The 16,069-nt window shown below is 50.4% G+C and overlaps 1 protein-coding gene across 2 annotated transcripts; it reads right to left on the reverse strand.

Annotated features, from left to right (window-relative positions):
• Positions 1-1,048: 1,048 nt before the first annotated feature.
• Positions 1,049-15,569, reverse strand: LOC149809973 (uncharacterized). Of its 2 annotated transcripts, XM_089994509.1 has the most exons (15): positions 15,185-15,569; positions 14,616-14,845; positions 13,820-13,932; positions 11,928-12,177; positions 11,380-11,556; positions 10,584-10,863; positions 9,525-9,762; positions 8,752-8,916; positions 7,755-8,216; positions 6,621-6,830; positions 5,453-5,642; positions 4,422-4,484; positions 3,567-3,790; positions 3,311-3,367; positions 1,049-1,982 (listed from the first exon to the last, which is right to left on the reverse strand). In XM_089994509.1, the coding sequence occupies exons 1-15, from the start codon at positions 15,436-15,438 to the stop codon at positions 1,737-1,739; spliced, it is 3,159 nt and encodes a 1,052-aa protein (XP_089850635.1). In that variant the 5' UTR covers positions 15,439-15,569; the 3' UTR covers positions 1,049-1,736. The 2 variants fall into 2 exon arrangements, with proteins under 2 accessions (XP_089850635.1, XP_089850636.1); XM_089994510.1 differs by lacking the exon at positions 3,311-3,367.
• Between the last annotated feature and the right edge of the window lie 500 nt (positions 15,570-16,069).

The raw sequence follows: 16,069 nt of genomic DNA on the forward strand, positions 1-16,069 counted from the left end.
AATGCAAAGGATCGTAAGTTATGGACACCGCTGTCAACACGGCCGAGAAGTAGAGAAATTGCAAGTTCGTTGTCACACACCGTCCGGCATGTCGTTTTGCACCATGAGGGTTTGAATGGCCATGATGCACACTTCGGCAGAGAGCCCAATCATGTTCAGAGCCTCGACAGTGGACCTCCTTGTGTCTTCCTTGAGCGCATTCACGATCGTGCAATGATGCATGGCGAGCGGGCCATCAAGATTTGAGCTTAATGGCCCACTGGTCTACTGGCTCATGTTCATCCTCGACAATCATGAGGATGAACATGAACCAGTGGTGAGAACACCTGTTCACTCCGTTTACCCAGCAGACGCTAGCTCCAACCCTGGTCATGGCGTTCAGTAGCTTAGCGGGTTAGTAACTTTGTGCGGCAAGTACAGCTGCAGCTCATTTCACGGTCTTCATGATGATAAACTATGCATGCATGCGTGGTTGTGCTGTTGCGTCACGAATTCAGCCGCCAAGAGTTGAAAAGTCCAGTCGTTCTTCGGGACTCCACCATTCGTAGAATGCCAGATGGACCGCTCCATTCAACAGGGGAGATTACACAATGTATCACATACATGGACCACCACAAAAAGTTGCGCGGCTGCGCTGTGTGTGCCTCGACTTTGTTGCGGGCAGCTGTTATTGTGCTTTCGGTACAGCCAGATAAAGCTTCCAGTGTCAGAATGCCGGTTGTTCCTTGTGCTGGCGCAATCCGTTTCTGAAACATGACATTTATTGAAGACAAGAACCTGCCAAAGGAATTGACAGGTCGCTTTTGGTCAGCCGTGGCTGACCTCCTTTCTTGCAGGGTACAGGACGAAGAGGATGAAGACATGTCAGGTCAGGTTATGGTAAGTCAGGCTGGTCCAGGTACGCTTGCCTCAGGTGATGGTAATGATAACTCTGATTCCCAAGTAGTTCTTGGAGTTGCCAATGTCCATGTGGATGCGGTAGTGTTGTAAAAAGATACATCATCATCAAGACACGAAAGTCAATCGGGAACCACACCAAGTCCACCACTCAAGTGTGCACTACACCAACAAGGACGTGCCAGAAGGGCTTCGGCCACAATCCCAGCGAGGTCATCAAACAGAAATCGGAAGAGCGTCAATGAGTTGGCGCACATAGGAAGATGGGCAGCATCAAGAGAAGCGTCAACAGGGCGGCAGTCAGTGCACACAGGACGTCAAGGGTAAGGACAGCACGTCACTAAAGGATGTCGCTCCAGCTGTTCTTTGGTGCTCATTTTCCATACATAAACCTGACACATCATGGTCGATGGGAGTTGGTCAAAGCATCATGGTAGCACCGACTCAAGTAGTTATTGGAGTTGCCAGTGTCCATGTTGTTGCGGTAGTGCTGAAAAATATACATCATCATCTCGTCACCCAGCTGCGGCACTGGGGGACGGGTACATCGGTTGTTCACGCCGGTCAAAGTGTCGCTCAGCTGCTGTACTGAGGGACGCATACACGTGTTTGTAAGTGTTGACATCCACGCCCATTCGCATCATGGTAGCACCGATTCCCAAGTAGTTCTTGGTTTTTATTGCCAATGTCCATGTAGATGAGGTAGGGTTGTCAAGCATACAGTCAGCACCATCTCGCTCAGCTGCGGTACTGGGGAATGGGTACATCGGTTGTCATGGTTGACATCCACGCCCATTCGCTGGTGCAGTCGTGCAGTCGCTCCATGGCGATGAAGACGCTTACCATTGCGCTGACGTGGGCAGGCCTGGCTGGGAAGGAACACAGAGCGATGGAGAGACGCGATTCGAGATGCTGGGGCGCTCCTCCAAGTCGATGCAAACGCCTGCTGCAGCGTTTTTCATGCCTTCCGCGAGTGCTTCTGCTCGGAATAGTTTCAGCTCCTCGTCAGCTTCGTCAGCGAAGTGCATCACACAGGGAGCTGGTCCGATCAGTGAGAGGATGATCGGGGCAAACACCATCCCCACCTGCACATGCACACAATAGATGCATGAATCATCACCGAGACCTCAAATGCACAAAATGAATGGACAACTCATCAACAAGTAGTTCGCACATGCACATGCGCAAAGTAAATGCATATTTATAGTAGTGCCAAGGTTACCGCAGCTCTGGCTGCAACTCAACACCGGCCTTACATGGCAAAAGCAAGCGCCATCCCTTCCCAACATGAATAAGAAGATACAGGCAACTCGGGTTAAGACATACGGGGTCTAAGACATACGCCCTCTAAGACATACGAATTCTCGGCCACTGACGTGCTAAGTAACAAATCTCTCTAGATAAGACATACGTATGCACGTTGTAAGACGTACGTTTTCGAGGGAACGAACCCTGCCTGGGCCCCATCTTAAGACATACGCGGCTACTTCCAGATAGTCTCCCGCGGAACGCACAGCTGCTTGGAGCGGAAGAGGTTGTGGGCGTATTGAAAGGCATATTAACGTTGACGACATCGGTCTCAAAGAAATGGCGAAGCTCCCATGTCACGTAGGTAGCATTGTACAATGGCTGAGCCACCAGCGAAGCGCCCCAAAAAGCACGCATTCTCTTTAGCGGAAAAGCTGTGGTATCTAGATATGAAAGCAGAGCACTCGTGGTCCATTCAGAAGACTTGTGATGCATTCGAGGAGAAGTACAAAGTGTCTTTACCGAAGGGGACAGCTCAGGGTTGGGTCGCAAAGGAGTCCCAAACTCGCGCAGACTCCGCAAAGGACAACGATGCCACTCAAAGGCTTCGCGATGCTAAGTTTCCAAAGCTGGAGCTAGCCCTTTCACACTGGTTTTACATGAAAGAAGAGCAGGACGGCACAGTCACGATGGCCCGGGCTCATGGGGCGCTTGAACCAGGAGACGATATTATTGGGCCTGATGAATACAGTGCGTTACCGGGAGAATCTGCTCAGCACGAGGAGCTTACAGATGACGCGTTGGTGGCTCTGGTTGTATCTGTCGACGACCCTGTGGCCGAAGACAGCGAAGAAGAAGACGAGCCCGAAGGCCCGCCGCCCACAATTTCGATACAGCAAGCGATTCAGCACCTCACAGAATTTAACGCATACTTTGACGCAAACGCGGGCACATTCAGCGAGGCGGAAATCACGTTCATGCAGGGTTTGACGTCGAAAACCCTGTCGCTCAGGGCCAGTCGGCAAGTTCAGAGCACATTACCCTTCGTTATCATCCCTCGCGTGTTGCAGACCGATAGTTAGAGAGACGCTATGGGTTGTTTAACGTTATTTTCGATTTCCATAATTTTTGGGAGTTTTAAACTGCGGTAGTTTGTAAGACATACGTTTCGTAAGACATACGATTTCCGATCCACCGAGGCGTATGTCTTAACCCGAGTTGCCTGTATACAAATTGCTCGTCAGCAGCTGGGACAGTCATGCTCACGTGAAACAGTATTCTACAGAAAGATAAACTTGGACGGACATGTCGGAACTGCTTCATAGCACACTTGGGAAAGCAAGGTGATGTATGAACAGAGAATATTTATTATCAAACGGCCAAGCATGATGCAAGAAGTGCTAGATTGCGGGGCGACGCACAATTCCGCCGAAGATGACGGTGCCAAGAAGCAGCTGGAAGAAGGTACGGAAGATGGCTGAGCTTGCACCCGCCAAGGGAAGGACACCCAGCCCAGTGCTGAGCATGCCAACAAGCACCGCGGAGCCTATCTCACTCAGAGCTGCCTGTGAGCGCTCTTTCCTGCTACCCTTGCTCACCCCGAGGAACTTGTGGACGATGTGGAGAGTGTAGCACACGGACAAACCTGCACTTCAGATGAAATTCAATACGCTAGCCAGAACGCAGCGTTGAGAACGGGCGAGACAGGCAGAGCTGATCCCGCGCCTGAATCGGGGGATGCAATGTCTCCTTAACCCTGAATCGCAAGTCCTTGTGCTTGGTAAATGGAGAGGGTCAAGGTAGCAAGACGGTACGCGTCACCGGCAGAGGTTTGCCAGAATGGGGTTAGGGCCGCAGTTTTTAACCCCAAAAGTCATGCATTTTCAGGCGTCGCCACCCAAACAAAAGTCAAGCACCATTTGTGTCTCAACAATCGAGGCATCTGGGCCCGGAAATCACACCGCGTGACAGAAATTTCTTTAAAGAAGCAATGCTGCGCCGCGAATGGAACACGTTGTGCACCCTCCTCTTGGACTTTACAAGACTTCCGCATCCGCATGGGCATGGCATTTCCAAGAACTTCTTGGGAGTCAGTGCTACCGTGCCCATCATCGGCCATGCCAAATGAACTTGGTTGAGGCCACAAAACAAAACATGATACGCCACTCGAGAGTGCTGGCATTGATCAACCCATGGAAATGGATTGAAGCCTTATCAGCAGTATATGTTTTTGTTGTAAGAGGGCTCTGCAGGCAAAGGGGTGAATGGAACCGTACCAACTGCCATAACCATGTTGATCACCGAGACTGAGTTAAGAGGAATCCCAAGTGCCCACATCTCTGCAATTGCAAGTTCTTGTTAGGATATGCTGATAACAGGAAGCCTGTTTGCATGGGAAAAGGCACAGCCTGGACTTTTGTGCCAATGTTTGCAGTCAGCTTGCCTCATGGTGCCTCATCTGTGGCTGATCTTAAGCAAAGCACACATCCAGTCGATGCTACCTTGTCCAGGTCACAGAAACAGCACCTGGAAGGCAGCTTCAGGCAGGGCTGGGAAGCTTCACATAATGTTCATATTCCCAAGTGGTTCTTGGAGTTGCCAATGTTCATGTGAATGCGGTAACGTTGTGAAAGGTACATCAATACATGATGAGGATGTATCATTTTACAACACTACCGCATCCACATGGTACAACATGACATAGATAGTGGCAAAAAATAGTCAACAAGCAACAAAGACAGCACATTCGAAAAGATACATCATCTCAATCACGCTAAATCATGACCTCTAGAGCAACTTGCAGATGCAACGCAAATGCAGGCTTTAGGTAGCTACAGGATACTGTAGCTACCTTCTGTAGCTACCTTCTGCAAGGCCTCGGACAGTACACTTCTCGGTGTTTCACACGGGGTCATCAATGTGGCAAACGGGAGCGTGGTGGAAATGCAAGTCCAGTGACACACATGGTCTACGCAGTGTGGAGATGATGGCGATTTTATCTCCACGCTTGTTTTATAATGCCAGCTGTCCTACATGGCCTTCACTGTCCCGAGGTGTTTCATTGTCCACCCCATACTAGTTGAGCAGTAGCTCGAAATGAGAAACCTGACGCAAGCCTCGAGCGCCTCCGCTAAAAGGTCGAGTATGCAATCCGAGCAAGCATGGTAGTAGGGCAAGCAGGCACACCACAGATGAGTCATGGGGTCACTGAGGCCATCTCTGAACTGTAGTACCGCAGTACAAGGCTTGTAACAAGCAAGATTTGAATGTATTTGGGTGCGAATCTGGGTGTGTGGAGGAGGCATACCTGCAAATAGGAGGAGGTCCACCAGGACAATGCACAACACCACCAGCAGGGTTGCCCAAGGGTTGACCAACATGACCAAGCAGATGATTGCAGTGCCAGCCATGGCCTCGCCCAGATTAGCCAGGAGCTCCTTGAGAATGGCGACATTGGTCTCCGCAAAAACATAATCCTTGGTGAAGATGAGAACTGCCTGAAAGAAACGGTCAAACGTCATCATGTGAAACGGAGGGAGGGGCGAGCCTGGGAAGAACGTTCTGCAAGACACTGTAAATTTTGGGGTCGCGATGCCTGAAATTGAATGAGTTTTGCGGGCATGAATGGGGGCTGAACGTCATTCTGGAAGAGCACTGCCAGGATCTATCATGATGGTGCTATCAAAAGTGCTGTCTTTGTTGCTTGTTGAATATTTCCTGCCCTTATCTATGTGATGTCATGATGTGTCTGTTTACAACACTACCGCATCCACATGGACATTGGCAACTCCGAGAACTTGCTAGCTAGCCATATCAATGAATCCTCAACTTCAAGTTCATCCTTTGGTGTGGTGGCTTTCATGGAAATGGCACACGATGTACTGCTTGACTTCCCAAGCGCACATCTACACAGGGTGAGCATGTCTGATTCAGGCATCCTAACCTGCATGTGCCAAGATCAGACCACTGCTGACCCATTTCCAATTCCATTTCAACCAAAATTGCCACTCGGGTTGCCCTGGCACAGTGTCTTGGATGATGGGAATCGAGGCACTGATTCCAAAGTTGCTCTTAGAGCTCACCATCATCTATGAAGTTTGGGGGTGATGTTGTCAGACGACACCTCGTTTTCAGCAGACGGTAAAGAAGCGTATATCTGGTACCAAACATGCTGATTTTGTACATCTAACTTGTGATTGTTGATGCGAGAAATGTGCAGGCAACATACGCATTTTCAAGGCCATACATTTTCGTTGGCACATTCGCATCAGTGTCGTCTAGAAGTCGTGGCATGGTATGCAATAGATGGGTTTCGGTTTCACATGCAGAGCAAGGCTTTTGTATTCGGCAAGTTTCATGAATACTGCCATCAAATACGCCAAATATTTATTGAGTTATTAGATCTGCATGGTACCTCGAGCAGTGAAGAAAACAGCCATGATGCAGAGATGGTTGGCATCTCCGAGAGGACTCACCTTGTCGTATCTGCCAGCAGGCACATCGCTTGCTCCCCAGTACTTGTTGTTGAGATCGTCCTCTGCATCTTGAGTTTGCACAAGCAGCTTGCGCGCATATGCGCCTGAGCTGTCCCTTTCCTCCGTGTGAACCACGAGGAATGTGGACACCTCGATTTCTTGTAGGACTGATCGCTTTTCGGTGTCCACGATAGCATCTTTCCAGTATGGCTGCATCACAGCAGCTCAAGTCAGCCTTGGCACATACTGCAACAATGCCAACAAACGGGCGGTCACTGTCACTCTTTTAGACTTGTCGCCAAGAGTACATAGAGAAAATAGTCTGAATTTTCAGGCATGTATATAGTAAAAATACCCAAGAAAATGTCACGCTCCCCAGAAGCTCGCCCGGTAGTTGGTATTGTTATGGTACATGATGATGATGTATCTCTCGCGCGAGCGGTTGCGCGTTCATGACAGGCTTGCCTGTCCGGACCGCCGACGTTCAATGAGCTGTATTGTTTCGAATGTGTTGATGTGGTTGTTTTCGGCCTAAGCCGTAGCTGTTGCTCTTTCTCTGTGCGATGTAATGATGTATCTCTCTACATCACCACTGCATTGACTTAGACATTGGCTGCTTGGGAATCGGTGCATCAATTTAGAAACATGCAGGAAGCATGGGCCGAACTTCACGTGCGATTGAAACAAAAGGCGTTGAAAGGCAATGCGCAGAAGCAAATTCATCATCGAACATGATCACGGCTATCTTGTCTGTCATTGAGATGTCCATGGTTGAAGTTACAAATTTCATGAAATGTATATATAAATGCATACGCTAGTTCAAACAAGGGAGCCTGGCAGCCAGAGCTGATATTGAACCTTGAGGGAGGGATGCAGCATCCTCCGGGGACGCAACTAGGGAGGTGGGAGTGAGAATTGCAGTGAGGACTCTTTGTCGTCACTGAGGTGCTATCGGTTGGAGTTGGTGGCAATAGTGGCTGCCAATGCGTGTTTGACCATGTGATTGACCAAATCTATAATGTTGAATTGCTGCTTCATCTACGCTTGCTTTGCACATACAGAAAGAATTTAACTCGACTTCAGAATCGAAGAACAGACGGCACACAGTCATATCACGAGAGTCAGTACGCACACCTTGATCATCAGAAAGTCGTTCAAAAGGTCGTAGAAGCGAGGTTGTTGAATAGTGCCATCAGGGTTGGCATCCACAGCCGTATCAGGACTGCTCGCAACCCAGTCATGGAACGCGGTCAACCAATTTGAATCCGGGGAGTTGACCGGGTCAAAGTAGCTGTAGTTGTCGAGGAGATCGTGCCAAGTATCCAGCATTCGCAGTTGCACACTCGGGTCGGACTGGTCAACTCCTCGGAAAAAGAGATTTGAACCGATTCCAGAGGAATCCTGATAGATGCTTGATTTTTTGTCAAAGTCCTGGACATAGTGACCATCGGGTGCAAGTGTGGAAAGATCCAGGCCCTCCTTGATTTTGAGGATTCCGACGATACCAGCAACTCCTCCTCCAAGAACCACGATGACGACGAGAGCAGAGACAATGGGATGAAAGAGGAACGGCACAAAGTACCTGGTCAGACCGATCTGCAGGGTTCACATGAATGAGCATCAGCTTCAGATTCAGAATCGGAATCAACCAACCTCAATAACGGTGTTGATCGAAAATCACGAACCGTACACAAATTCAACGTGCTTTCACCAAGAATTTCATCATTCAAGGGTCAAACATCAATGTCCATGTGGATGCGGTAGTGTTGTAAAAAGATACATCATCAAGGGTCAAACATGTTTTGTGTCAACACTGTGGATTTCTTGTCTGCTTCTCTTGCATTTCCTATCACACTTGTCCTCTAAAGAGCAGCTTGGGCAAGGGCAAAACCGGTCACGGTGGCGTGATGTCAGTTGTCCTGAGAGAGGGTGAGGAACGGGGTGTGTATTGAGGATGTGGGCTTTGAGGGCAATGACAAGAAACGAAATGAGTACTTCAGGCCAAAGAAGGCGGCGTTGACAACGGGCGATACAGTCAGAGCTGATATAGCGCCTAACTGGAGGGCTGCAGCAGCCCCGAAGGAAGGACACAACTGCGGAGGCTTGCGGAACGCCTGATTTGAAGGCACACCTGGAAATATGAGTCTGGTTCGCCGGACAGAATGCTGCCTACTGTTTTCTGACGGGGTGCAGTTTCGTGTCCATTGGGCTGATGAGCTGCCATGCTTGCAGGCTTTGCAGACTCTCGATCAACCGCATTGTTTGAATTGTTTGAACCTCCGTTGCCGCTTACGTCCTGCACGCTCACACCCCCGGTCAAGTGTGCTTCAAAAAAGTGCAACATGGAGCAGGCTTTTACGCCTCGAAACGACGGAATATTTCAGGTCGCGCAGCAATCTATTCTGGAGGCGTCTGCCAATGCAGACATGCCTCACACTCATATATCGTGTAGAATGAATGTGAGTCTACATGCTGGCAAATGGGAAACAGGACTGGTGGCATGGGAAATTATCGGTTGTACACCAGACAACTAATCTAATGGACACACATACGTCTCGATGGAGGTAGTTGACCTTTTGGGGGGGTGTCAACGCAGTTACAAAGTGTTTGCAACTCGCCAAGGAAGAGAGGAAAGAATGTGTGAGGGGTAATCTCGTTCTCTCAGCATGGATTCTTGTCAGAAACAGCACTACGAGAAGCTGAGCTGTGCATGACGCACATGCTAATCAACCAAGTACCATGAACAATTCGACATTGCGGGTGGAAAGATACAAGATTCCTTTCGGACGCAACACATGACTGCGCGCAAGTAATTATGGTCACCACCATTAGACGAATCAAGTTGCAGTACGATCAAAGCGTTGTGTGATACAGAGTGCCGCATGCAAGCAAAGCGCAACACACCATCTCCCCCAACTGCGAGTCGAAGCCTTCAGAAGAGGGAGGTTTCCACTTGGCTGGTCCGAGAGCGCTCACAGGCAGCGCGAGGGGGGCGATGGGCGGGCGAGGTGCCTGGCGGGGAGGAAGGCAGCACAAAAACTCGACACGTCCGGCGTTTATTCGTCGCTCTGTGAGCACGAAGCAGCCCAGGAAGAAGGTCAGCTGCAGCACGTAATCGGCCAAGATGCAGATGGCCGCGTACCTGTATAGAAAAAGCGCTTCCGGACGTCAAAAAGCAAGAAAGCAAGAAACAAAGGCAATCGGGCATCACGCCAAGGCTCGTTTGGAAACGCGAACGCTGCTCCATGCTGTCTGCCCAGAGTGCTTCCGCCTCATGCCTCAAGACAGCGGGCTGCGTCAAGGGGGGACAGAGACTTTCTGAAAATGTCACGCACTGACCGCCCTTCCCATGTACAGCACTGCATGTGGATTCTGTAGCGGCATGATGTGTGTCTGCACTACCGGTCGCCCCCGAGCAAAACAAACAGCGAGACTACGAGGCATTCAGATTGCAGTTGTGAGCTAAGTCACTGCAACATTTGCAGAGTGAATGAGAACCAGACACCTTCGCTCAAAGTTAGCAAACAGTTGACGCTTCGCACAGATTGGACTCGACCCCCATTTTGGACCTGAGAACTCATGCATTTTTGGACATCTGGACATGTAAATCACACAGCTTGGCGCATTGCGGACACCAGTATCCAGTTGAGTGCTGGTCCATCCAACGTCGTTGCATGTTCTTTGGCTTCCCCACCACCACCCTCTTCCATGGTTTTCTAAGAAGTCCAGCGCACAACCTTTTGTCGGGCCCGGTGAGAGAGGACAACAGAGGTGAAAGATACATCACTTCCGATGACCATTGCCACAAATACCAGAACAGCCCAAAACAGAGGTACACAACAACGAAATAAAGCCACTCGGCAATCGGCAATCGCGTCAAGGTCCAGAAACAATGCGGATGGGCATGTCCCCCCAGAACGGGGCCTCGGCCATGTGACCCGCGTGGGAACGTGGGTGGCATACCACGCAAACCACTGGATGGCAGGAATGGATGTGATGGAGCCAAATGCAAACGCGGCGCAGTTAGTGAGAGAGGAAGACGTGATGCTCATCCCCCCACATTGCAGGCAGCGCTTGAATCGCAGCGGAAGAGGCAGGTCAGTGGTCCCGGCTCTCGCGTCCATCTCCTCCATCGAGCGAACCAGCACAAACATGTCATCGACTCCAATGCCGAGCAGAATGAACGGCAGGATCTGGCTCAGTGGTGTGAAGGGGATCTGGAGGATCATCGCAATGCCGTAGCCTGCAGCGGCAGCAGAAGCGTTTCGCCAGAGCGTGCATTTCGTGGATATACCGTATGACCGGTATAAGTTCGCCGTTGTTAACTGCTTTGTTTTACCCTTTGGTGCCGGTGCTGTGAGATAGAGGAGCATGCGCGGCTTTGCCTGATAGCTCTCGATGCAGGGCATCCCGTCGCACAATCCGCGTCGCATTCTGAAATCACATGAGCACACAGGAGGCCTTGAAAGACAGGGCTGTTGGCGAATCCTCAAGGTCGTAGGGTAGATGATCACCCACAAATGGTTACAGGTACTTATATGTCCCTTGACTGAGAATATCTCTCGTCAAATATGCGGCGAGCATGTATAGAAGTATCCGTCAAACATGGTCACACATGACCATGAGCAATGCGCCGGTATGGAGGGCAGTGCTTCGCCAGAATGGGTTTTGACCCCCATATGTGCCCCAAAAATGCATGTACTTTCAGGTATCTGGACCCAATAATCACAAGGTCAGGCAAAGCACTGGAGGGACCTACCTGCTAAGGTTGAAAGCACGACGGAGACAACGCCGAGGAAGCCTAGGGTTCCTCGAGAGGCCACCCAGTCATTCTTCATGAGCACAATCATCGAGAAGATGACGATGATGATGAACGATGTCGCCACGAGTACGATGTCGCCTCCGATCGACGCGCTGATGGCTGAGTCAACCGAGTCTGCACGTGCCACAGAAGATGATGTGTTATAGAGGATGCATCAGTACTTTGCTATAGAACATGATATTTTGATTCTAAATGTCCAATAGTGCATGGAATGTGATGATGACGATGTATCTTTTGAGCTGCATGTATCTTCGGATGTGCTGTCTTTGTTGCTCGTTGACTATTTCCTGTCAATATCTATGTGATGTAATGATGTTTCTATTTACATCACTACCGCATCCACATGGACACTGGCAACTCCAAGGCCCACTTGGAAATCAGCATCTAGACATGACGAATAACAATTTGCAGATGGACACACAGGTACAGGGTATGAATTACAGAGCAAAACAACACACGCCCAAGGCGGGAGAGCTGAAGCGCACTCGGGTTGAGCCAGTAGATGTTGATGTGCTGAAACTGCTCTTGGAACTTCTTGCGGCCGCCGCTCTTTGGCTCAAACACCTTGTCAAATGCCTTGGACAGCTCCATGGAGAGGTCGTCGTCCAGGTTGGGGTCCGTTGGCCAAGAGTGCATGACCGACGCTGCCGAAACCAGCTGCCCGCTGCCGTCCACAACCGCGTTGGCAAAGATTCTGCTCCACGTAACATCCGATCCGTCGGGGAACGTCATTGCCTGCAAACACATTGGCATCAGTGCTTCGCCAGCACCTCTGATTTTTGACTTCCAGATACCCGAAATAACATGAGATTTCGGGAGGAAAATGGGGTCGAAACCCATTCTGGCGAAGCTCTGATTGACATTGGCCGGAGAAATGATATAACATGATGCCAAGTGTATATGTACTTTGTGCCAGCAAAAACCGCATAGCTGATGATTTGGCACAGTTCCCAAGTACTTCTTGGAGTAGCCAATGTCCATGTGGATGAGGTTTTGGTGTAAAAAGACACATCATCATCAGACCAGGACAGACATCCCAACAACTTGCGGTCTGCTCAAGGCAGTCGTATCTCGGGCATTTCCCGTATTTTCTGCGATGCCACTGCATTCACATGGAGCATTGGAAGCCACTTTATCACGTCCCTGTCTTCCCAGTGCGCGCCTTCAGCAACGTGGCGTGGCTGTGGATTCCATGATGATGATGATGATGATGATGATGATGATGATGACGACCTAGCTCGCATGCTCAGCTGCGCATGTCGCGCTTTCTCCATATGGATGGACACGCTGCCACTATCCATGGCGCTACAGCTCACAGACTCGGACTTCACCGGCGCCATACGCCACCGTCTTGGTCTGACGCATATGCCTACCAATGCACCTGGCGTCCGGTGCTGCTGTGGTCAGTACATGCGAGCGGGGGATGTCGACCACGCGATGACCTGCCGGTCACAGTGCAGATCAATGACGTTGCGCCCCAACATTCTCACAGAGATTTGGCGCCGCATTGCCTCCCGCGCTGGGATTGCATCATCTGTTGAGCCAACACTCCGAGTGTTGCCTGGCGTGCAAGCTGCCCCAATCGCAGCCCACTCTGCTGCGCGTGGAGACATCTTGCTCGTTCTACCCGGCGGACTCACGGTCGCGGACATCTCAGTGGTGCACCCCTGCGCACCCTCCTTTGCGCAAATCGCACAGACAGAGGGTGGCGCAGCGGCGCATCGCGATCAACTGAAGCGGACAAAGTATCAATCCGCTGACCCCAACGGCTATGCCTTCAGCCCACTGTCGCATGAAACTTTCGGGCGCATGGGGAACGGGGCTATGGAGCTGCTCAATACTCTAGCGACAACAGCGAGCGCTGGAGGGGATGTTATCGAGGAGGGATTTGTCACAAACGCGCTTCGTGAACTCAGCATCGGCCTTTGTAGGGGCAATGGTGTGATGTATCGGCGCTCTCTTCAAGTTCTGGCTCGTGCGAGCGGCCGCGCGTTCATAACAGGCTTGCCTGTCCCGACCGCCGACGTTCAATGAGCTGTATTGTTTTGAATGTGTTGATGTGGTTGTTTTCGGCCTAAGCCGTAGCTCTTGCTCTTTCTCTGTGCGATGTAATGATGATGTATGTTGCTGTCTTTGTGGCTCTATTTACTGCCATTATCAACGTGATGTAATGATGTATCGTTTCACAACTCTACCGCATGCACATGGACATTGGTCAGATTCAGCGGTCAGATTTATTAGCAACTCCGTGATATTGGCTAGAAAGCTGGATGAGGCCTAGGTGACCTATGGCCCAGTTAGGAGGCAAAATAGCCCCGCCCCCCCCTCCCCCCCTCGCAAAATTTCCGACCACAACCGCTGTGGCAACTGGGCGCACCTGCAGGGTTTGCATCAATGATGCGTCGTCCGGCTCGGGCGCAGCGATCATCTCGTCATAGATAGTCTTGTTAGAGTTCCAGAACTCCAGGTATCCACTGGATCGGCAGCCACCTTCAAGGGTGAGCAAACACGGTGTCAGTACATCCGGGCAAATCACGGCGCTCAAGAAAACGAACACGCATGACGATTATGCATGTGTTTTTTCCAACACTACCGCATCCACACGGACATTGGCAAATCCGAGAACTACTTGGGACGCATCTAAGTTGAAAAGCATTTCCTTTCAGCAAAGTTGATTTTCCTTTGTTTTTCAATGTGAAGCAATTTCAATAAGCAAAGAAAATCCAACGTAAGGCCTGAAAGTTTCAACGATTATTCGGCGAGAGGGGAGGCATGGCATGATCACTGATTGACTGATTTATTATTCATCAGCTGCCGATATACAATCTCTAGCCCACACCAACCCGAAGATTGTGTCTTCGGAAATCTCGTGGAAACCGGCAGATGACCTCGTCGGCTATGGGTCCAGGGAGAACAAAGTGTGAGCTTCTCATGAGTGCAGGACTGGTGCAACACTGGCTTCAAATTCTGACGTGTGCGATGTGAATGAAGCTCATTTAGTAAGGGTTGCCAACGGCAACTTGCTATGGCATAGGGTAGGTGCCCGAAAGTGGCCCGAGATCAGCCGATGATGAATTTCGCTGATAGACTCGATGCCGTTGCAAGGCTCTATGGGCAGCGTGCTGAAAACCCTGGAACTAACGAACCGAGTCTGTATGCGGAGCCAGGCGTACCCTCTGCACTGATCCAGCATGCATCGGTAAACGTGAAAGGTTTCCCGTCTTTCTGAATGGAGATGTCGAAGAAGATGGACATGACCCGCCACATGTCGTTCGTGGCTTCTGGCGTCAGTACAGAGCCCCCGTCCTTTGCTTCGAATATGAACACGAAACCTTCGTCTGTACTGCCCAGCCACTTGTCGACGTAGTTGTCGTGTCCTATGGAGCGTGACTTCTGAGGCACCCTGCAGCTCCCATTTTACTGGTCAGTTTTCTCACAGCAGCCATCACGGGCGCATGGCAGCCGGTCGTCGCGCATGGGCGCGTGAGAATACCCTTGTGACTACCCGTGCACAAGCGCCAGCACCATGTTCCCGACACCTGCCATCATGGTATCTCAAGATATCAGTCCTGATCTCGTGGAAAAAAGCCATATGGCAGTAATAAAAAAAAGCCATTCTCAAGCGAACGCGCTTGAATACAAACGTTGCCTCCGCTGTGGACGCTGCGTGCTCATGGTCTGCCTTTCATCATGCTAAAAAGATTATTCAATCAGAAACGGCGCACACAAACCAGGAGCGCACCATAGTTTGTCTCCTCTACTCTCCACTAGCTTGTTGAATTGAATTAACCCGACTGCGAGCAATAAGGAAACAAACACCGACACCACGATTGTCTTTATGGGATGGTGTGCGACCACTTCGCCCCAAGCTCCAAGAGAGTTGCCTACGAACCTCTCCAAAGACCCCAGGAAGTTCTTGTACCGTTGCCAATAGCTTGGTCTCTCGTTCTTCTGTTCTTCAGGCCTGTCGCCTGAGTCTTGAGCATTTCCTGCCATTGCACGAAATACACAACGCAAAGAAGGTCTGCGGTACCGAAACACCTGACACCGTTGACAAGCTACTCAAACAAGCCTGTACTTCTCAGATGACAGACACTCTTGCGGCATGTGGAGGTTGTCGTACATACGAGAAAGGGTTGTTTTATCGTCAATCATGCTGCCCTGCCAATTTATACTTCAGCCATTGGTAGGGTATTCGTAGCCTACGACGTAGGATAATGCCTGGATAATGGTGTCATAGTCAGAGATTACGTGGACATGTATGCAATCGAGAGAGTGTCACCCGGCGCAGGTGGTGACAACACACGAGGTCACGCCCGTCGAGTGATAGTGAGAGCACACTTCTTTTTTTTCCCAGAACGCTCGTTCAACACAGTAAAGCCATTGATACACTAAGACGAGGCTGAGAAGTGAACGTGTGTAATGGAAAACTTACTTTGAACCTAGTTTGACTCACTGTGTTGTTTTCGCTGGTGACACCGTGGGCTGTAACCCCGTGACCTATCATGTGATGTCACCAGGCGCACCGGTAGCCACCATGAGATGCCTAGCCCATGAAGGCGCTGTTGAAACTCCTTTATTCATTACATTCATGTGATATCGTGCATCTTTTGATTGTACGTGCATC

This window comes from Nuphar pumila, unplaced genomic scaffold (assembly GCF_984573655.1).
Source record: "Nuphar pumila unplaced genomic scaffold, dmNupPumi1.hap1.1 HAP1_SCAFFOLD_636, whole genome shotgun sequence".
NCBI classification, from domain to species: domain Eukaryota; kingdom Viridiplantae; phylum Streptophyta; class Magnoliopsida; order Nymphaeales; family Nymphaeaceae; genus Nuphar; species Nuphar pumila.

Bases quoted from the DNA above. Each gene is read 5' to 3' on its own strand.
- LOC149809973 (XM_089994509.1), bottom strand. From the start codon at position 15,438: ATGGCAGGAAATGCTCAAGACTCAGGCGACAGGCCTGAAGAACAGAAG. The intron at 12,178-13,819 runs GTGCGCCCAGTT...ATGTGTTTGCAG, and splicing joins CATTGATGCAAACCCTGCAG to GCAATGACGTTCCCCGACGG. The intron at 3,791-4,421 runs GTACGGTTCCAT...TCTGAAGTGCAG, and splicing joins CAACATGGTTATGGCAGTTG to GTTTGTCCGTGTGCTACACT.